Here is a 23,770-nt window from a genome sequence, read left to right as displayed (position 1 = left end):
GTCCCTACCAGTTTGGGTGACCCAGTCGCAATTTCCACTACTGGTTTGCCCAAACTGGTGCAAACCAGTACCAACTCAACTCTGGGGATATCCCACCTACACTTTGAAGGGTGTAGACCACATTCCCTCTACAGATGTTCCTGTATACAATGCTGGCTACTTAGTTGTGCCCTTCATGTAATGCTGTTCTTGCTTGCATCCTACAGTCTGCCAGTATGTGTTGGACTGCCTCTGAGGCCTCTCTGCACAGTCTCTCTACACATCCTGCTACTATTTGTTGGACTGTACCTGAGTCTTCTCAGCTCAGTCCTATCTTGTGTGGTAGATCCTAGCTTCTATTGATCTGCAGCCTGGCGCCTGTTCTTGTGCTGCTATGATCAGTGCGTCAATGCTGTCTTTCAGTCCAGCTCTTTCCAAGCACTGTAGGAATTTCCAATGTCTGTCATCTCAGGTATCTGTCTCTGGTATATTCCATGCAAGATTTTGGCAAAATACATATTGCAGCCTTTCTACCATCTCATGCCTACCTTCTTCATTAAAAGAATGGTTATTTTCTTCGATTACAAGTGCTTTACCTCAACTATTTAAAAATTAAGTGGATGGCAAATGTCTTAGTTCGAGTCTGGTGTAGGCAACTTTCAAACAACATTATGTTCTTTATCTACATCAATTATCAAGTCAGCTTATGATGCCATTTGAGGATGGTGGTGTAGAATTCAACTATTCCAGCAGAGGGCAGTCAAGCAAGAACAATTGTATAATGAGAGCAGAGAAATGATCCTGCCATTTCTACACATTTTTTTCCCCTTTTCCCCACCGAGAAATGAACGTCGTAATTTTCTTTTTGACAAATGTCTCTTTGGCAAGCCAGATTGCTCTTCACTTAACCTACATTTTAAACATGAATATGAGTCACAGTATTTTCCAGATAACAAAAACGATACTTGTCTGAAATGCTTCTTTCCATGCTAAGACGCAGGGATCCCTGTTAAAGAAAAGAGGTGTTTCACTAACCTTTGTCTCTTCTTTTCAGTTCAGGATATAAAAGAGATACTAAATCGGCTTGTTCAAATAACTTATCTCTAGTGTCTCTCCCTCACATCGTCTTCCTTTTCCCCAGATTTTAAAGCAGCTATGGTTTCTTTTTTTAAAAAAATGAACTAAACTTAAAAGAAAATTATTCTTGCCACTTGTGAATCCAAGCCATGCATAAATTGCAAAAGAGAGGGAGAAGAAGAGAAGGTCTGAGTCTATTTTATTTCAGCTATGTTAAATATCACAACAGATATTTAGAAGCACAAATATATCTAAAATTATCTAACTGGGTAGTGTCACTTTTCTCTTTTCTGCAAAATCCCAACCAGGAGCATCAATGGAAGAGAGTGAGAGTTAAGGGGAACAGCTGGGGCTAGACAATTTTAACATTTTGCACACAAAAGAGGCAATGCCTTGATTACATAGGCGTGCCTGCCATTTTGACTTTTTTTTTTACCTCTCCTTTAGATGTCCATTTCTCTAATGTTTTGAGGGATCCAATTCTTAGTTTTGTGAGTTTGATACCCTGTTTCCTCTAAAATAAGACCTCCCTGGATAATAAGCCCAATTGGGCTTTTGAACACATGCATTAAAATAAGCCTTTCCCCCAAAATAAGCCCTCCCTGAAAATATTGCAACACAGCAGCTGCCTCCATGCTTGCCTCCTCCTATACCTCAAAATTAAGAAGTCTTCCCCCAAAATAAGGCCAAGTGTTTATTTCGGGAGTCAAACAAAAATAAGACCCTGTCTTATTTGGGGGAAAACATGGTTCCATGACCAACAACTATATTGATTTGTGGGAATTAAGACCAAATTATTCCAGCAGCCATTCTTCTATTAGCCAGCTGTGTGACTCGTGGGTTTTGTGGAAATCTCTTAGAATCTTACTGATTTTGCAAAATTTTAATACCAAACTGGGTTTCTATAAGATAAGATAACTTTATTGTGGGTTTTTTTTTTACTGTGAGCACACTGGCCGACATGAAATTCTGTTGCTTACTCTCAAGTGTAAGTATATATCTACTGAAACACATACATAACACACATCTACACAGATCTGGATAGGAAGCAGCTGCAGCAGGTGTTGAGCAGGTGCTTTGGCAGGCCTGCCAAAGTTTTAAATAGAATAACAGAGTTGAAAGGGACCTTGGAGGTCTTCTAGTCCAACCCCCTGCCTAGGAAGGAAACCCTATACCATTCTAGACAAATGGCTATCCAACATCTTCTTAAAGACTTCCAGTGTTGGGGCATTCACAACTTCTGGAGGCAAGCTGTTCCACTGATTAATTGTTCTAACTGTCAGGAAATTTCTCCTCAGTTCTAAGTTGCTTCTCTCCTTAATTAGTTTCCACCCATTGCTTCTTGTTCTACCCTCGGGTGCTTTAGAGACTAGTTTGACTCCCTCTTCTTTGTGGCAACTCTTGAGATATTGGAACATTGCTATCATGTCTCCCCTAGTCCTTCTTTCCATTAAACTAGACATACCCAGTTCCTGCAACCGTTCTTCATATGTTTTACTCTCCAATGCCCTAATCATCATTGTTGCTTTTCTCTGCACTCTTTCTAGAGTCTCCACATCTTTTCTACATCGTGGAGACCAAAACTGAATGCAGTATTCCAAGTGTGGCTTTACCAAGGCATTATAAAGTGGTATTAACACTTCACGTGATCTTGATTCTATCGCTCTGTTTATGTAGCCTAGAACTGTGTTGGCTTTTTTGGCAGCTGCTGCATGGTTACTACTATTGAGCAAGTTCGGGTGTTGGTTGTTGGTGAACTTGCACACCACCCCAAGGCAGGGTTCAGTCATGGCCGTTGTGGAAACCCAGCCCTTGCCTCAAGAAGTTGTCTGAAGTATCCAGTCATGTTAAGCTAATCAAGAGGAAACTAAGGGGATCAAGTAAAGAAGCAATCTGGAATTAAGGAGAAATTTCCTGACACTGAGAACAACCAGTGGAACAGCTTGCCAACAGAAGTTGTGGGTGCTTCATCACTGGAGATTTTTAAGAAGAGAATGAAAACCCACCTGTCTGAAATGGTACAGGGTTTCCTGTTTGAGCAGGGGATTGGATTAGAAGACCCCCAGGTGTGTGTGTGTACACATACATGCATACATACATACATGTATACATACATGCATACATACATACATAGCAATAGCAATAGCAATAGCAGTTAGACTTACATACCGCTTCATAGGACTTTCAGCCCTCTCTAAGCGGTTTATAGAGTCAGCATATTGCCCCCAACAACAATCCGGGTCCTCATTTTACCCACCTCGGAAGGATGGAAGGCTGAGTCAACCTTGAGCCGGTGAGATTAGAACCGCTGAACTGCAGATAACAGTCAGCTGAAGTGGCCTGCAGTACTGCACCCTAACCACTGCGCCACCTCGGCTCTGTATACATGCATGCATACATACATACATACCTGTCCTTTTTAAATATATAGTGTAAAGAGGAAACCTGAGAGCTCGCAAGGCTGATGGAACAAAACTGTGACTGAATCTGGCTGTTCTGCTTCTGAAGCCTCGTCCCAGAAGACAACAAGGAAAATAAGCTGTGAAGAGGATGTGTAGTGGCCCAGATAATCCTGTGGACTCTGCTCAAGCTTGACACAGCCTGAATGATCAAATATTTATGCTTTGATTGCATAGTTTGGGGTTACATATTTGTGTACAGGAAAGCTATTTATTTCTCTTGGAATGGAAAGACTATTCCAGCCTAAACAGAATACTAGCATTTAAGTTCTAGATATTGAAAATCATTGGTTTCGCATCAGTGGTGGGTTTCAAAAATTGTTCAAACCTACTCTGTGGGTGTGGCCTCCTTTGTGGGAATGGCTGCCCATGTGACTGGATGGGAGTGGCTTGCCGCCCATGTGACCGGATATGAAGATGCCGACGACACTTGTCAGAACCACCTTAAATTACCTCACACACAGCACTGGCATGCATAAGAATATGATGTAAACTTGTTTTTTAAAAGGCATCTTTGGTTTGCCTTAAAACAACTTCAACACACGCAATGTTCTGATTGCACCACAAATGCAGTAGTCATCCTTACCTTTCACAGAGGCACTGAGTTTTATAAATATGAGCTTGATAGTGTAGAATAATCATATCCAAGGACCAGTGGTGGGTTTCAAAAATTTTTGGAACCTCTTCTGTAGGTGTGGTCTGCTTTCTGGGTCCACTGGTGGAACCTCTTCTAACATAGGGTGACCAGACGTCCCAGATTTGGCGGGACAGGCCCGATTTTTCATCATTTTTCCCACGTCCCGCCCGCTTCTCAAAAACCCCCGCTTTATTTCGGCGCTCGCTGGCTCTCCCGCCCATCATCAGCTGCCGCTAGCTCGCTCATTCCTTTCCCCCATCTATTCTATTCTACACTAAAAATCTAAGCCAGCCCAGCCTGCCGCTCACTGATTGGCCTGGACTCCAGCCAATCAGTGAGCTGGCTGGGATGGAAAACGCGGCGTGCTTAAAGTTTTCCATCCCAGCCAGCTCACTGATTGGCTGGAGTCCGCTTAGCAGGCCGCATGAGTCCCCCGCCCATCCGTTGCCGCTCGCATGGGCGGGGTAGCGTAGCGAGTGAGCGGGGAGCGAGCTCGCCTTTCCAGCTCCACTTCCGGACAAGCTGTGGGAAAACCTCTGCGAAAAGTGCCACCTGGGGCCGCCGCTTCTTCTCCGAACTCAGAGTAAGTGACGGGCGGGGCGAGTGAGCGGGGGGGGGGGTGGCGGGATCGCCTCCCGCTGCACTGCAGCTGACTCACCCCGGGCCAGGCGGGCTGGGAGGCTCTGGGCGTCCGGGCGGGAAGAGCGCAGAGAAAGGCAGAGCGGCGCTCGACGTGACTCTGCTATTTCTGCTGGAGGAGTCCCTAGATGGGGAAGGCGGGTGGCGAGGCAGAGCAAGGGAGCGCAAACGGCGGATCCCGGGCTCATATGCAGAGGGAGCTCTCCAGGCACAGGAGCGCTGGAAAAGTGCTCCGCTCATGCACCCACCGGGACGGAGCACGCTCGCTCGCTCGCTCCAGCCCTGCCTGTCGGCACGACTTTGAAGTGTTGGCTTGCCGCTTGCTTTCCACGTCAGCCTGCGCGGAAGGCAATCCAGCCCTTTCAAAGTCATGCCGGCAGTTTAGAACTCGCCCGCCATTCAGCGAAACATCTTTTGCTGAATGGTGGCCGAGGGGCACGCTAAAGTGTCGGCATGAGTTTGAAGGGCTGGCTTGCCGCTTGCCTTCCACGTCGGCCCGACGAGCCATGTAGATCCCTTCTTCTTTTCCCCCCCTCCCTCCTTCCTTCCTCTCCTTCCCACTCCTTGCAACTGGTGGCAGCGAAATCGTAGTGATCCGAAGGGTTTGATGGCTGGCACAATGAAGGTCTTCTTCATCTCCTTTACCTCTGCAGCGTCCCCCATTTTCCTCCCCTCCCACACCCGCAGAGCCTCTTCCCCTCCCCTCCCCCTATAAGGGATCTGCAACCCATGCGGGAAGTTTGGGGGCGGGGGGGTTGCATCTTTTCCCTGGCTTCTCCGAGCTTCGTTCCTCCCGCTTCCGCTCCTTCAGCTGGAGACAATTACACTCACACACCTCAAAGAATCCTAGGCACACAACAAGCAGCTTCCCCACCGTGGGCTTTCTTCTTAACCGACAGTGGGCAAAGGGAATAGAGAGAGGCAGCGGCGAGGCTACCTTTTGCAGGGAGAGCAGGAGCTTCTACATTTCCTCCCCACTCCAGGGGAAGGATACTATGAAATCCCCCAAATCCTCCCCACTCCAGGGGAAGGATACTATGAAATCTACATTTCCTCCCCACTCCAGGGGAAGGATACTATGAAATCCACATTTCCTCCCCACTCCAGGGGAAGGATACTATGAAATCCCCAATTCCTCCCCACTCCAGGGGTAGGATACTATGAAATCCACATTCCCTCCCCACTACAGGGGTAGGATACTATGAAATCCCCCAAATCCTCCCCACTCCAGGGGAAGGATACTATGAAATCCCCAATTCCTCCCCACTCCAGGGGAAGGATACTATGAAATCCACATTCCCTCCCCACTCCAGGGGTAGGATACTATGAAATCCCCCAAATCCTCCCCACTCCAGGGGAAGGATACTATGAAATCCACATTTCCTCCCCACTCCAGGGGAAGGATACTATGAAATCCCCAATTCCTCCCCACTCCAGGGGTAGGATACTATGAAATCCACATTCCCTCCCCACTCCAGGGGTAGGATACTATGAAATCCCCCAAATCCTCCCCACTCCAGGGGAAGGATACTATGAAATCCACATTTCCTCCCCACTCCAGGGGAAGGATACTATGAAATCCCCAATTCCTCCCCACTCCAGGGGTAGGATACTATGAAATCCCCAATTCCTCCCCACTCCAGGGTTAGGATACTATGAAATCCACATTCCCTCCCCACTCCAGGGGTAGGATACTATGAAATCCCCCAAATCCTCCCCACTCCAGGGGAAGGATACTATTAAATCTACATTTCCTCCCCACTCCAGGGGAAGGATACTATGAAATCCACATTTCCTCCCCACTCCAGGGGTAGGATACTATGAAATCCCCCAAATCCTCCCCACTCCAGGGGAAGGAGACTATGAAATCCACATTCCCTCCCCACTCCAGGGGTAGGATACTATGAAATCCCCCAAATCCTCCCCACTCCAGGGGAAGGAGACTATGAAACCTACATTTCCTCCCCACTCCAGGGGAAGGAGACTATGAAATCCACATTTCCTCCCCACTCCAGGGGTAGGATACTGCAAAATTCCCAAATCCTCCCCACTCCAGGGGAAGGATACTATGAAATCCCCAATTCCTCCCCACTCCAGGGGAAGGAGACTATGAAATCCCCACTGTCAAAGCGCACCTTTCCCGCCTCGGATCGTGCCGCCACTTTATCTTCCTCCTCCTCCTCCTCCCCTTCCGCCCTCAGTAGCAGCAACGGCAGCCGGGCCGGGGAAGGGGCACTTTGGCAGGGCTTCCGCCGCACCCCCAAGGACCGCTGACCTCGCGCCGCCGCTTCTTCTTCTTCCCCGGCCTTCCCAGTTAGCTTGCTTGAAGCTCCGAGGAGGCGGGAGGAGGGTCGCAGGAGTGGAAGTGGGGGGAGGTCTCCCCGGCCAGGAAGAGCTGAGAGGCTGCCGGCCCCTTTCGCAGGAAAGTTAACTTTTCTTGGCGAAATCCTCCCCCCCCCCCGCGTGGGTGAGTGGTCGGCTGTCCTCTTCCCGTAAGCTGCCCGGAGTTACTTGTGTGTGAGGTGGGCTGCCCTATGCATTTGCATGTGTGCGCTGGAGAGAGAGTGAAAAAGAGAGGGAGAAATAATTATATTAATTAGATAGATCAATCTTTCCCCACCTTGGAGACTTGAAAGTGTGTGGACTTCAACTCCCAGAAAGGGAGTTGGGAGAAAGGGAGAAAGGAGGAGAGAATGAAAGGAAGATGGGGGAAGGAAGAAAGAGGTAAGGAGAGGAGGATGGAAAGGAGAGAAGGAGGGGGAGAGAGGGTAGAAAGGGGAAGAGGAAGAGCAGGAGTAGGAGAAAGGTAAGGGAAGAAGGAAGGGGAAGGAGAGGAGGAAGGAGGAAAGTAGAGAAGGGAGGGAGAAAGGAAAGGGAAAGGAAAGGAGGATGGAAGGGAGAGAAAAGGAAGGAGAGAGGGTAGGAAGGGAAAGAGGAAGAGCAGGAGCAAAGGAGAGGTAAGGGAAGAAGGAAGGGGAAGGAGAGGAGGAAGGAAGAAAGTAGAGAAGGGAGAGTGGGTGAAAAGAAAGAGGTAAGGAGAGGAGGATGGAAAGGAGAGAAAGAGGAGGAGAGAGGGTAGGAAGGGGATGAGGAAGAGCAGGAGTAGGAGAAAGGTACAGGAAGAAGGAAGGGAAAGGAGAACAGGAAGGAAGAAAGTAGAGAAGGGAGGAAGGGAGAAAAGAAAGGGAAAATAAGGTGGTGTTATAACAGGAGGAAGGGATGGTAAACAAAGCAACCCAAACTGTATATTATAACCTATTAAATGAAATAATAAATGTATAAGAATGATAAATGTTAAAACACTTGTAACCAAATGACATGCTATATGTGATGATGGGTTTTTTTCTTTTTGTTTTGTTTTGTTTTTATTGTTGTGGGTATGTGTCGTCTATATAACAAAAAAAAAAGTTGATAGGCAAGAGGAAGGAGGAAGGAAGGAAAAAAGAAAAAGTGGGAGAGAGGAAAGAAGAAAAGATGGAACTAGAAAGGAAAGAAGGGAGGGAGGGAGGAAAGGGGAAGACAGGGAAAGAGCAGAAAGACAGAGAAGGTGAAGGTAGATAGGCAGAAAGAAGGAAGAAGGAAGAAATAGGAAAGGAGGGAAGGAGGAAGGAACAGAAGTGAAGAGGAAGAGAGAAATGGAAAGAGCAGAAAGACAGAGAAGGTAGATAGGCAAAAGAAATGAAGCTGAAAGAATGGAAGGAGGAAGGAAGAGAAAAAAGGAGGAAGGGAGTGAGTGAGGAAAGAAGAGAGGATGGAAGGAGAAAGGAAGGAAGAGAGGGAAAGAGCAGAAGACAGATAAGGTGAAGGTAGATAAGCAAGAGGAATGAAGGAAGAAGTGAGGAGTCTCGAGGAGGGGGAAAACATTTAGTGACCAAAGTTACAATGGCATTGAAAAAAGTGACTGATGACCATTTTTCACACTTAGCGACCGTTGCGACCATTTTTCACACTTAGCGACCGTTGCAGCATCCTCATGGTCACGTGATCAAAATTTTGTTTGGCAACAGATTCGTATTTATGCTGGTTTCAGTGTCCTGGGGTGACCTTTTGACAAAACATTTTTTTTTTAATCAAGCCCCCCCCCCCCCCCAAAGGCGTCCCTCTTTTCCAATCTGAAAATCTGGTCACCTTATTCTAACAGGTTCGGTAGATTTGACGAACCGGTTCTACCGAATAGGTGCAAACTGGTAGGAACCCACCTCTGGTTCGCATTCTACAAATCTTCAAGGGATTTAGGATGGGCATCAGACTATCATTGATATAAACCCAGCCTTTTGGATTCAGGAGTGCTTTGTTCATTTGTTAATGAACATAGCCGTCTGTGTCACAGACAGGAATTGCCTAGATCTAAGGTTCTCTGAATGGTAAAAGACCCATTGTGTATATGGTTCTTTATGATCTCCATAGGTGTAACCATTCTTTTGGAGACCTGCTACTTTCATATTCTGCATTGGGCATCTTTTTCTTATCTGAACTTTAGGAACATGCTGTGTCCTACAGAATAAAGTCCCTTGGAATAAGGCCTTTAGACCACCCTTAAAAGCACCACGATACCATTCCAGAAAACATTTAGTAAAACCAAAATATAGCCTATGGACTCTCTGGGGCCCACACTGGATCTGGTTTTATGCTGCTAGCAAAGAGTTAAACTCAGAGTAATTTTCCTGCTAACAATAATAATAATAACATGCTTTGTATTGAAATTTGTTCTTTAGTTTCTTTTCTATCTTGGCAAAAGTGTTGGTGTGCATCAATGATATAAGGTATAAGTTTGCTAGGGCAATTACCCATTACTGTTGAGCAGTTGAGTGGTCCCTTGAGAAAATGCAGGCATAATTTGTGCATAAGATATCTTAAAGCTAAGGACATAGGAACTCCTTTCCTCCTTCTTCTGTAGGAGAAGGGGGGGGAAGGGATAACTTTCTCTTAACTCCTGGTTAGTGTTTGGTCCATAAATTCAACATAACTTTCTTCCTTCTTGTCTTTTAAACCTTTCTTCTTGTCTTTTGTTTCCTACACAGAGATTCTTGTAACAAGAAAGTCAGAGATCACAAGAGGTGATCCCGGTGAGGTATTCTTTCTTATAAGAAACATCATGCTCACTTGATGTATCTTGTTCCTGGCAGCTTTATAAAGTATAGGCTCCAATTCTCAAGAAGCCCACACTTCTTCAAGCTGCTGAGGTGTTTTATTTACAATTAGTATGTGAAGTAACTTTGTAAAAAATCAAATGTGTTTGCTGTGTTGGCTATTTCACTAGCATCGTTTAGCAGAGAGAGCCATGCGCTTAATCCCTGCTATTTTATCTGTAAGTCACAAATTTATTCTTCTTCAATATAGCAGACACGTGATAGCTTGCAAGATAACAAATGCAACATTGTGATACAAGTTCCACTATTTTGTGCATGATTCAACGTGATGTGAATGTGCAAAAGGAACAGGGCTTCTGTTGGGATGTTGCATCTGTCACCTCCTCACCAGCAATCAATGCCCAGATGAACAAAGATTAACAACTAGATCAGGGGTGTCAAACTCGCAGCCCATGGGTTGGATGCGTCACATGCTGACTCTGCTCCTGCCCAGTTTAGGGAAGGGCAAAAAGTCCCGATACATCACATGATGACACTGTGATGGCGCGGGTTTGACACTCCTGATCTAGATTATTGATCTAGTGTTAATCTAGATCAACAGTAGATCAATAATCAAGAAGTAAATGATATTCAGTGAAGAAATTACCAACTCAGACAAATAAGCTAACAGTAAACAAGAGTTTAATCAAAGAACCACCAAAAACACTCCACCCAACATAATATGGAAAGCCACTAGTATATAAAAGGAGAGGAAACCTCCACTGCTTTCTAGTACTGATGTTATTACCTAGTTTGGTTACGAAACATCTGCAAGAAAACAACCAAGCACAGAGAGGAACTCACAGCTACAAATATTCTCTTCTATTGCTTATTGGGATTAATAATTTTTGTTTTCAATGGTGTCACAGTAATGTGTTTTTTTTTACTTTTTGAAATTCAGAGCTAGTCTTGGTAAAATTGAGATAAATTATAGGTAGCATAGAAATATAAAATGTAAGGATGCAATAATACCATAGAGATTATGTAGTCCAATCCTGCCCAGTAGAAAAATCTATTATTATAGCACACCAGACATGGTTATCTATTGAAATATATTCAGCAAATCAAAATCTACTCTCCAAGAAATTTATTTCATTGCTGAGCAGTTCTTACCATTATAATGTCCAAACAAAATCTATTTTCCTGTAATTCAAATTATTTATTGATTTTTTTTCTAGAACAACATTGGATAAGTCTATCCTATCTCCCCAAACTGTCTGTAACTCACACCAATTCTTCATACGTTCATAAAATGCCCTTTATCATTTGGTTGCTCCATTTTGTTTATGCCCTTCCTAAAATGTGTGCAGAAATGGACAAAATATTGTTAGTATTTTAGTTAGTAAATTCTTCTTTTTGCTCTTAAATTTTTTAATATTAATGATATAAAATGGCCTTTGTAACCTGGAATGTTTAAAAGTGGCATATTTTGTTAAATGTAGATAAACGTTAGCTAAGTTAAAGTAGATGGGATCAGAAACTGCTTTTTTGTACTAGATGAATATTCTATCTAAGTAGAAGTGTTTCTATTTTAATGCATAGATTTACTAACTAAACCAATTGTTGAAGAAATATCAGAAGAAGACTGTTTCCTAATTTTCTCAGTGCCAGATGGAGTGATCAATGTTAGTACTCTGAAATTGATATCGTCCAACTATAGACTCTTCAAAATAAATACATAATTATTCTCAACACTTTTGTGCTAAACCAACAGACCATAGAATTGCTAGAAGTGATTTATGTCACACTGGATTCTTTTCTGGATTTTAATTTCCCAACATCTAAATTATATTCTCATAGTAATTTGTTAAATTACATATCATAAATGCTTTGCTATATTAGGTATCTGAATTTAATTTAGATGATATTTGGCATTCTATTAATTCTTCCTGGTATATACTTTACTCTCGTCATACACTGGACATGCTTTAAGAAAGATGACTTCTAGATTACTCATTCTTGGTTACCTAAAATGAAAGCAGGTGAAATAAAAGCTATTATGATTTCAAAACATGTTCCTGTGATGGTTATTGCTCCATTTGAGGATCATTTACATACATTCTTTAAATGCATCTTAAATCTATCCCTGTTGAATGATACATTCTGCTAACAGATGGAAGATTCTCTTAACAGATGGAAGAGGAAATGATAGATTTTTTTCATCTTAACCGAGACTTGGTTGCCTCCCTGACTTTGATATGGAATACCAGTGCAGAATTCATTTGGAGTCTTCAGAAATAGAGTGACATTTAAGTTGAAGTAATAAATAAATAAATATCACGTGCTTCCTATAAAAAAGTATCTACAACCAGTTAAAGTTTTAGAGGAGAAATTTTTATTAGGTTGGAAAAGACAACAACATTTGAAAAAGGGAGTAAAATCTAAAAATTGTTTGGCTTCTAGACTTAATCAACTTAAGCAATATAATATTGTATCACTTCTCAGAATACAATTGGACATATTCTTTACTAGTCTTATTAATCAATGTTTACTGGATTTTATTTTAAATGGTGTAATACTACTTTTTAATCAACAGGAGATGAATTAGATTATTTTTTAACAGAATGTGAGCTTACTACACTTGTCAGGTTACTTAGTTAATTTCTTTCAAGAAGTGAAGAAATCACCACTTTATGTAAAACTATGGTGCTGGTCTACATCATTGATTGGTATAAATGTATATTGGATTTTAGTCTCTCTCTCTAGTACAAAGGTGGTGGATGATTTCTGATCTGCAGCAATGAATTAATGTTTATAATTGAAAATATATGTGAATAAGAGTATGCTTTCATCTGTGTACTTTGTTATATGGAAGTAAGAGTTGAATATGCTACAGAAACATAAGCTGAATGCAGTCTGAACAAATATCTAAAAACTTCATGTGTAAAGCAGAAAAGATAGAATCAAGAAGGAATGCCTGCTGAATAAACATGGATTAATCCACAAATGAATGACCAGTATGAAAGAAGTATTTTGAGGTTGATTTGGCCATTTGTAGAGCGAGAAAATGCCCTCAATGAATCCACTGATTAAGTGTTTTCATGTGTATTGGTACTTCAAAATACGTCTGATGAAAGTATAAGTAAGTTCTCTCAAGCATTGTTGGACAAACAGGCACAAAAATATCCAGGAAGGTGATTGAAGCTCCTCATCAGTCAACAGAATTATCAAGTGTTTAGAAGGTGAGGACTTGGCAGCACAAGGAAACAACAGCCAATTATTTAATAGCCAGCCATCAACGCCCTAATCAACTTCAAAAAAGTCACATACAACAGACACCATATAAATATCACCCAGAATAACCTAAAGCACACACTCTCCAGAGCAGGTGTGTCAAACTCAAAGCCCATGGCCGGATGCGGCCCACAGGGTACTTAAATCTGGCCCATGGGGCCAGCATGAAAATATGAAGGGACCACCTGCAGTGTCTTTGATAGCTAAAATGGGACACATGCAGACCCCCGCACCTCATTTTTACCTTCCATGGCCTTCTATAGCATTTTGCTGGCCAAAACTAGGTCACAAAATGGGCCCAAAATGAGCCTAAAATGGCCTCAAAAATGAGCACAAAACAGCTCCCCAAATGGCCCAAAATGGGCTGAAAAATGGCCCGAAAACATGCCATGCATCCCGTTTTTGGCTGGCAGAGTGCTGCAGGAGGCATCAGTCCCCCCTCTCCTTTCTCCCCATCCACCGGCCCTCAGAGTAGAACTACAATGCTAACCCGGCCCTTGAAGAAATCCATTTTGACACCTCTGTTCTACAGACTTCTGCTTGAAGACTAAAGACAGCTTGAAGACTAAACCTCTGGTCCTGGCGACTGACTCTGATTGGGTTCTACAACATGATCCCGGGAAATGTATATTTGCCTTAATTCTCTCAAACATGTATAAAGTATTTACTACAGTGTACATGGACTCTATAGGAATTTCTTCTGACTCAATTTACAGAAAACTGCTTTGTAAAAGGGCTCATATAGCACTTTGTAAAATAACACAGGGATAATTTTTCCCCTCAAGTTTTTATAAAAGAAATTGGATTCCACTATGATTTCTGGTATGTTAAGGGCCAATTTTACATCTATGCTGTAGGCAACTACAGCAACTCCATTGCCTAAAAGCAGGCATAATGTTGAGTACATCAAAAGCTGTAAGATTCTATTTCAAAGCATTTCTAGCACAGGTGCAACTTCTACCAGAAACTCTACATAGTTGATGTCTATCAGTGCAGCGTACATTGACTAAGATAGAGTTTGTGCTGATTCAGTATGATTGTTTTTCAGTTTTATCATCTGTGCTCTTATCAAACCTATTATGCTAGTAAAATGCAGACAAAACCATGAAAGATTACCTTTGTCTGTCCAGCTTATGTGCCAAATCCAGTGCTAGTTGAAGATGACCTTTTAGATGGACATGGTTTTCAAAATAGGTGATATGGTTTACAAAATACACCTATATGGTAATGCACAACACCATCTTAATGTCCAACATGTTACTGATAGGACAGTCATAATTTCCGTAAAAAGAAAGGACCATAAAGAAGAAACAGTCTTCAATCCTTCTTTTCTTCTAATATGTCAAGCACAGGAAAATCAGGAAGTCCAGGTTGTTCATATGATTATAAAGGTTTATTGCAAGCTTATACTCTGTACAAGAATCTGAACTACTAATGGTCAAAACAAATAGGCAGTAGGTAAGAATCAATGGAATTCAAAGTGGGCTGGACTTAGATCTCTTCTGGGCATTTGAGACTGATGACATGTTTGACCCTTCCTTTGGATTCAGCATGGTCATCTCCTACACAATCTTTGTGAAATTAACCTACTCGCAGATGGTCCCACTTCTAAGGAGTGATCATTGTACCACATGGCAAAGTTAGTATAAGTTATCTCTCCTTCACTTCAGTAACAGAACCTGGAATAGTTATAGCTCTGGGGAATAACTTGGAAAATATCATTTTCTGCTAAATCATTGATTCAAAAAGAGAGTGTTGTTCCCTCTTTGAAAGTTAATCAGATACTGAAAAGTAATTCTCTGGAAAGCTTTCCAGGACAGCTTTTTTCCCTCACACCAAACCCATCATCAATATGGTTCAACTCTGAATCTCCATCAATTATTCAAAGACATTTAAGCAAGCTAAGCAAATATGTAAAAATGCATGTTTCAGACATTTCATCTATATTTTTAAGCATTGTAAAGTGGCTTAAAGAGTTCATTAGCTTGATTCTTTAAACCAGTCTACAAAAAAAATGGGAAGGGGAGCAGAAGAAAGGCCTTTTTTAAAAAAAGAGTTTAATTGATGACAGCCAAAGTGATCCACCTTGTGGGAAAATGCTTAGGAAAATGCCTTAGGAAGAACCAAAATGGGTGGAGATTTTGTAAATTAAAAAAAGCTCTTCATTGGCATGAAACAAAATGCACTAATGACTAGGCTCTCAGCCAAAGAAATTGAGAGTCCTAAGCATTTAAAGAAATAAAGATTGTATAGAAAAGAGAAGGATGCAAAAAGTCTCATAAGGATTAATTTATGACATTAAGATGAAAGGGCAACAATTAAATAACATGAACTTTTATCCTTTCTACTCCTTAGAAAGTTCCTACAATCTACATAATGCTTTTAAAATGCTGTTAATTCCAGGATCCCTATTCCTTTACTAAGATGAGTAATTTCATCATACTTTCCCAGAAAATATCATGACGGCAGGGGTGGTATACACTTACCTTCCCTACTGGCACACAAATCTGAGTGTGCATGCTTGTGCACTCACTTCGTTCGCACACAGCAACTCCACACATGCGCAGATCCTTCCGCATGTGCACTTTTGGCAAAAAAGGGCCTAAATGGGATGTCATAGAGCTGGGCATGGGTAGGCGGAGTCACCCGCAATTTCCACTACTGGTTTGGACAATCCGGTCTGAACCAGTAGAATACCATCTCTGATGATGGGGTTTTTTTTTATTTGTCCGCTGAATAATTTCTCTTCAGGATCATTGACTTGACAATAGGACACTCATCCATGACCCTTGCACAACCAATGTGGTGCTCCAGGCCAAAAGTCTGGTTAATTCTTTTGCCAAATGTACTATGAAAATAAGAAGCCTATTTTAATGAAATAGAAGATTAGGCCCCTAGTTAGGTGCCTACATGCTCCCATAAGCCATAATAGCAATAGCAGTAGACTTATATACCGCTTCATAGGCCTTTCAGGCCTCTCTAAGCGGTTTACAGAGAGTCAGCATATTGCCCCCAACAATCTGGGTCCCCATTTTACTCACCTCGGAAGGATGGAAGGCTGAGTCAACTCTGAGCCGGTGAGATTTGAACCGCTGAACTGCTGATCTAGCAGTAGCCTGCAGTGCTGCATTTAACCACTGTGCCACCTTGGCTCTGAGAACAAGCCATGAGAACAAGACATAGAAGCAACAAGAACAATTATTTCCTCATTAAAAAAAGTTACATGGAAAAAAAATCTATAGATAATTCATACATCTGAAGTACAAGGAAGGCAAAATTAACCAGCCCATGATATTGTACCAGCATTAAGTAGGACATTTAACTGAGATCTTCCTTCACTGCTTTAAAATGTGTTGACTGAACCATTGAGATACTAATCTTTTTCTCCACCTAGTTTTTGAAATTCTTGAAACAGCCCGCTTTATCTTTTTGAGGATAAGGGCCTGCATACCAGAAACTTTACATGTAGTAATATTGGTTAACATGATATCTGAATTTCTTCTTTTCATCCATTGGCAATTAGGGATCTGATCTTGTCCTGACATCTGAACTGTCTGCAAAAGAATCCTGGATCAATAAATTATCCTTCAATGTAAATACATTTAGACCCACCAAATTATTGGAAAGTGTGCTTAATATCAAATTATTAGTTAACTTGGCTCAAATGTCGGCCTCTAACTCACATGAATGGTTGTTCTTATTCGACCAGCAAGGAATGAGAAAAAGAATACATATGCATGAATCTTATGGGCACATGTATTAATATGGAAATGGGTTAGATAGACTTGCTTGGCATTAATTGTCCAAAATTATATGAAATATTTTAAATTCAGCAGCTCTAATCTGTTTGCCACACATGCAATTTACTATTAACTAGAGATGGTAGGTTACCCATTAGGTATTTTTTTAATACACACGCACACACACACCGACACACACACACACACACACACACACTCTTACGTACAATAAAAAACTTTTTTTCCCTGTGAGCAAGAATGACATATGATGGGAGAGCAGAAGAAGCTGCTGTCATAACAAAAAGGAATATATTATTATTTATTGGACAAACATACGTACATAGATCTTGGATTACTATATTGGGTGACAAATGCTGGATAAGATTTTGTAAATATTGCAGAAAGATACCATTGAATTCATTCTACAGTGAATCGTTCTGGAATTCACCTTTATAAAGAACAATTGGCATTTCCCTTCAGTATGATAGGAGATTCATTTGATCTGCCATCTGTTGAGCATGAAGAGGTTGCAATGCTAAACAGATTGAATCTGACTAGTAATTCAATGTACATGAGCAATGAAAGTGTCAGAAAACAGAAAAGAAGAAGAAGGAGGAGAAGGAGAAGGAGGAGGAGGAGGAGGAGGAGGAGGAGGAGGAGGAAGGGAGGGAGGGAGAAAGGGGGGGAGAAAGAATTGGGAGCATCCATTTGTGAAACTATGAAAATTACTCTAACAAGTAAGAAATGATTACATCAAGTACAATAGCAGTTAGACTTATATACCACTTCACAGTGCTTTACAGCCCTTTCTAAGAGGTTTACAGAGTCAGTCTATTGCCCCCAACAATCTGGCTCCTCATTTTACCAATCTAGGAAGGATGGAAGGCTGAGTCAACCTTGAGCTGGTGAGGATCAAACCCTTGGCAGTGACCACTGAGTTAACCTGTAATACTGCATTCTAATCACTGTACCATCACGACTCTACAAGGCCCTTGCATGATTTACAAGAAAGCCAAATACATTTGGAACTGTGCTTTGTTAAGGATCGGGTCCCTTCCATCTGAATTTTCATCCTCCTATTTTCAATCATAGGTTCACCAGCAATGTGGTAGGCAGAATCCTACTCAGTCAGTTAGCAACATAAAAAACCCATTGTTTTTAAGATTTTTGTCATGTAAAAAAAGCTTAGAGTATTTTGGAGGGGGATGGGGGAAAGCTTTGTCTCTCTATGTCTATGTATACACATACAAACCCAGCAATGCTGTCACACATATCACAAGTTTTAGGTGGACCATGTGCAGCATCAGAACCATTCAACGATGTTTTCCAAATGTAGTCTTCAAAGCTTGGATAGTATGAAGAAGCAAGAGAAAGATCTCGTGGGACTGGGGAGCCTATGATCAAAGTTCTATTTAAAGAGATTCTGGTTCCTCAGTTGCTAAAGGCGTGTTCAATCCTTGACCTTACCAGACTCCATACATAATTCACACAAAACTATCTAGCTGCAGGTCTTGCTTTCCTTAACTTGCTGGGAAGCAGCTTGGGTGGGAGAGAGGAAAGGCAGGCTGGGAGCACAATAGCATCATAAACTAGCAGTCTCAAATGTTGTGCAAGCTATTCCCTTAACCCAATCTTTGCTTTTTGTATTCTCTATAAACTCCTCTTACCATACCTTCTCTGCCTCCTTTCCCTTCATTCATCAAGAGTAGAAATTACCAAAAGTGGCCTTGATGGATTTTTACTTTGGTTACATTAAGGGATAGCCCTACCACCTTGTTGCCATCATCTCTTCCTTTCACTTCACAAGCCCACTTGTAATCTTGGATTGCAATATTGGATGACAAATCCTGGCTAGGTTTTTGTAAGCATTGCAGGAAGATACCATTGAATTCGTTTTTCAATGGATAGTTTCCACTTCTATTTTGGCAAGGACCGTCACCTCTCCCTCCTTCTCTTTTGCATTGCTGTGCACAGGAAAGTCCCACTCATGAATAAACAGGCAGAATTTATTCAGATATGTTCAGAGATCATGCAAACCTGAAGGGTACAACTCATGCTATTAATGTACTTCTGCTCAGCATTCTTGAGATATGCCAGTGGCTTCAGCTTCTAGTCAACTACAGGTTTATCAATCACAGAATACAATGAAGATATGTGAATCAATGCCACATAACCTTAGCTCAGAGTTTGTTGTTGTTGTTAGTTGCAAAGTCATGTCCGACCCATCATGATTCCATGGACAATGTTCCTCTAGGCCTTCCTGTCTTCTACCATCCTCTGGAGTCCATTTAAGCTCACCCCTACTGCTTCAGTGACTCCATCCAGCCACCTCAATCTCTGTTGTCCCATTCTTTTTTTGCCCTCGATCTTTCCCGGCATTAGGCTGTTCTCCAGTGAGTCCTTCCTTCTCATTAGGTGGCCAAAGTATTTGAGTTTCATCTTCAGGATCTGGCCTTCTAAAGAGCAGTCAAGGTTGATCTCCTCTAGCACTGACCAGTTTGATCGCCTTGCAGTCCAAGGGACTTCTTCAATTATTTGTTGCTTAGCCTTTCTCATGGTTCAACTTTCACAGCTAGCTTATTCTATTCTAGCTCCAAGTTAGAGTTAGAGATGGGGAATTCTGTTGTATATTAGTACTTCTGGAGCAAATCTGGGGGGTGGGGGAATTCTGTCTGTCATTCTGGAGCAGAACAGCAGGCATGAAGGATCTGAGGTAGTTTCTTTTTTATATATATGGAAGGGTAACATATTTCTCAATAGGTCCATGTGATTCCCATTCCCATGTGTGAGAGACATGAAATCAATTCCAAGGGAGACTTTCATTTCTTGGAGAACCACAGCTCAGCTATTTTCTTTGTTTCGAACCTTTTCCCTTAAGGAAGACACCATCTTGATTTAAGCATAGCAAATCAGATGACGCCTCTTCCTTTCATCCTTTATCCAAAATTATTGTCAGGCAGATTTTTTTAAACTGAAGATTGTGCTTTTTCTGCGCAGCACAGCCTTTTTGTCAAACACCCAACTTTGTAGCCATTACCATAAGAAATGTTGTCAATTTCTTTTCTTTTCTTTTTTAAAAAAGAATCATTTTAGCACTAATGTGGCTGCTTCTGGCACCCAATCAAATCTGGCACTGTGTAGCACAGGAAGTCAGTGTGGAGGGGAGAATGCCTAACTCATCCTTTCAGTTTTGTCAGTGTGAGGGAATGCTGGACAGTACACAATCCGGGACTCTGGAGGAAGAGCTAAACCTATATTAATTGGATCTCCTAATCTTCGTTTCTCTTGCTTGGAATGGAAATTTCAACTACCTCAACCCTGAGAAGATGAACATCAGTTAGAAGATATTCCAGTATATTTATATATATGTATTCATATATATATATATTCCCCTACCATTTCGTGGAAACAAATTACAAGAGGCAATCCATATCATACTACTCAGCAGGCTAATGTACACATAATACTCCCAGGTACTGTAATTTGCATGCTTTTGGTGGAGAACAATTCTCTTTAGGAGAGATGAATGGGTTGAAGGGGCAGTAAAGAATATTTTGGTTACACTTTTGCTGAACTACCTTTTATTGATATTTATTTGTGAGTGCTCGAATGTGATGCATTATTGCTATTTATAAGCATATTCAATAGCTACAGGGAAAACTCCTGCCCAAGCACAGCTTATCTCTGTGCTACAATAAACTCATAAGAATTATTAATACATCTCAACATAAAATTGATACCACGGCTGTTGAAGAATACATGTAATATTAATAAAGAGCTATAAAAAAGCATCTTGGTTTAGGGTAAGATATTTTGCAGCATGTTGATTTTTTTTTGTAAAAAAAATGAATACTTGTTATATAACAAGACAGAAACATCTCATAACGTAGATACTGATCGGAGGAGCTTTTTCATCCAAAATAAAGCATTTTAGACGAGACTGCTGTACTCACCTTCCTAAGTGCAGCTTACTGAATGCAGTGGCTATAAGTTCTTATTTCAGAGTAAGAATGCAAAGCATTGTGCCATTCAAACTGATGTTGTACCATCCAAGTACATATGCTTGATGATGCAAAGGACATTCCTATTAGTAGAGTGATAGAAAAATCTATTTTAATACATTATTTCTTTAGCAAACTTCTCATAAAACTAGTTCTGTAACTATTGGTCAACTTTTGAAAGTGCAGTGATAACGCTATAAAAGTAGTAATTAACTTTGAAAACCAGCTTGCAAAAAACCCCAATAATTAGAACTCAGTGGCAGATATGAAGCTCAAGCAATTGTCAGAAGCTAATTTGTCTCACAGAAGTAAACATAGGCAGATGTCAAACAATGCAGAATTATTTGCTGATACTTTTAATTTTTCCCAATTCTACAGATGTCTGAAACAGAGACAGACATAGGGAAAGTTAGAACACAGAGCTTTGAAAATGATCAGAGAACTACTTCCGTGTTGTTGAAGGAAGGTAAGTTTCTTTGTTTATATTGGAATTATTAAGATTAGCATTATTACTATTATTACCCTAAAAGGTTGAGAAACCAAATTCCCAGAGAATAAGGTTTTATGAGAACAAACCCTAAAAGCTTCCAGAAGGCTCACAAGAAACAAACTAAGTTTCTAGGAAACTAGAATAAAGCAAATATGGCAATGTTGGTCATCATTTCTTATTCCTCAGAAAAACCTAAATTTTCCAACCAATATCTTTTTTTTGGGGGGGGGGGGGACTGTTAGGTTTTCTTCATGCTATAATGTGTGTCTTTTATTTTAAAAGTTGCCAAATTATATTAAGCTTCATCATTTATATTTCCTCAGATATCAAATATTTAGCAAATATATGGATTTTTTATTCATTTATTTAAATTTTATCCACGATTCTTCTGAAAGGTCAAAGTTCTATTTATGATATATTGCTTGATATGGGCTACATATTTGGAATATTTTGGAGTGTTTCCATTTTTGCTGAATACTTCCTTGTTTCACTGTTTTGGTTTTATTTGTTTTGATGTGCTCTGTCCAGTTTTGTTGTTATGAATGAAACTCCTGCAGCCTTTGTGTTTGTATGTATATCTGAATACAATGGAGTCCAAAAGATTGCAGTTTTTTTTAAAGTATTGGTTTCCAAGCATACAAGTATATTTTTGTTATATTTTTGGCATGTTGGCATCAAATAACAAATTCATTCAACATACAGTGTGGCTTCTCTGTAGCTGTATTGTCTTGTGCAACATCATTTCCCTGAGCTTCGTAGGACCCAGTGCTGTTGCGATTTTTAAAGCCATGGAAGTGTGACCCTTCCAATAGAGATAGGAGGGGTTCATTGATTTACTCACTGGTAGTTTATTGCTTATTGTTAACAATAGTTTTCAGTTGGTGAATTTCCAGGATGTTGGGCCATCTATTGCGATTCAAGGTACTAATTCTGACCTTTAAAGCGCTCCATGGCTTAGGCCCAGGGTACCTGCGAGACTATCTACTGCCACCGGTAGCCTCCCATCGTCCAGTGCGATCCCACAGATTTGGCCTCCTCAGGGTGCCGTCGGCCAGACAGTGTCGGCTAGTGACCCCCAGGGGGAGACCCTTCTCTGTAGGAGCGCCTTCCCTCTGGAATGAGCTGCCCCCGGAGCTTCGTATAATCCCCGACCTCCGGTCCTTCCGACGTGCCCTAAAAAGTTGGCTTTTCCAGCAAGCCAGCCTGGCCTGAACAAAACAAAATAAATTATTTATTACTGTTAGTTTTAATTTGAATTCTTTAAAAAAAATGTCATTGTCAATTTTAATTGGGTTTGGGATATCCTATTTAATCTCTTTTTAACTTTTGTATTATGTGTTTCTTTTAATGTTGTACGCCGCCCTGAGTCCTTGGGAGAAGGGCGGCATATAAATCGAATAAACCTAAACCTAAACCTACAGTGGTACCTTGGTACTCAATTGTTTGAAACATGTCAAATTTGGTTTTCAATGCATTTTGACATGAAAAGTTTGTCCCGGTATTCATTGTTTGTTGGTACTCAACACACAAGCTATAACTTGTTGGTGTTGGCTGCCTTGAAACTCATTATATTATTCCTTATGGGAAAATTTGTTTGGTACTCATTGTTTTTGGTAGTCATCATATCTCCCACAACCAATTAATGATGAGTACCACTTATAATTATTATTTTGGAGAAATGTGAAGTGACAGGATAGATCTGAGATTTGAGATAGATACCAATGTTCTCTCTCAAGGTGTTTGCATCCTTGCAATAAATGTGACATTAATTCTTCTGAACAGCAGGACAAATTTTGAAAAGCATTTGAAAAACCTCTTCCAACTTCAATTCATTAATAAAATAGATTTTGAAAGTGACCAAAAGTGGGAGGGGAGGTAAGGAAAAGGGAATGCCAAACTGACCCCCGGTTTAATCATAGTGTCCAGTTAATGGAACAAATGAAATATAATTCAGTTTCGTTCTCTTTGTAAAGATGAAAGCACACGTATTAACAGAGGAGGAATTTTAATTTTTCATGCTTAGCTATTTTGGGCTGCTGTCGATCCTAATAGTCATTGCTAACGTCATCAGTGGTGTTTAGATAAGCACCTTAAATCTGAAAACAATCCTTGGGGATTCTCAATACAGTGAATCAGGAACATGATCCAGGAGACTATGGTACTAATTTCTATAAGAAATATGGCAAAATCCCTGTAAGAGTACCAGAGTTCCTCAGCTAGAAGGTTTTCATAGTAACAACTCTTAGATTAACAGAATGTCGTTATGAGTTTTCAGCATAGATGCAAACTGGATAAGTGTGTTGTCAAAGGAGAATAGGTTTGTTTATTTGTTCATTCAAAAGTTGCCCATTTATAGGTTTGCTCATTTCAAACAGTTGTCTCTGG

The 23,770-nt window shown here is 41.1% G+C and overlaps 1 protein-coding gene across 1 annotated transcript in view; it reads left to right on the top strand.

Moving 5' to 3' along the window:
* The window catches only part of MDFIC2 (MyoD family inhibitor domain containing 2), a 127,398-nt gene that overhangs the window by 53,287 nt on the left and 50,341 nt on the right, over positions 1-23,770 (top strand). The window contains exon 4 of the mRNA XM_087708208.1: positions 21,274-21,361. Coding sequence (XP_087564334.1) covers positions 21,274-21,361 — 88 coding nt within the window. The remainder of the gene's footprint in view (positions 1-21,273; positions 21,362-23,770) is intronic.

This window comes from Thamnophis sirtalis, unplaced genomic scaffold (genome assembly GCF_051295495.1).
Source record: "Thamnophis sirtalis isolate CommonGarterSnake01/CBP01778 unplaced genomic scaffold, rThaSir2_p1.2 scaffold_3, whole genome shotgun sequence".
Taxonomy (NCBI): Eukaryota; Metazoa; Chordata; class Lepidosauria; order Squamata; family Natricidae; genus Thamnophis; species Thamnophis sirtalis.
The sequence above is the reverse complement of the archived record's forward strand: the minus strand, read 5'-3'. Positions and strand labels throughout refer to the sequence as shown.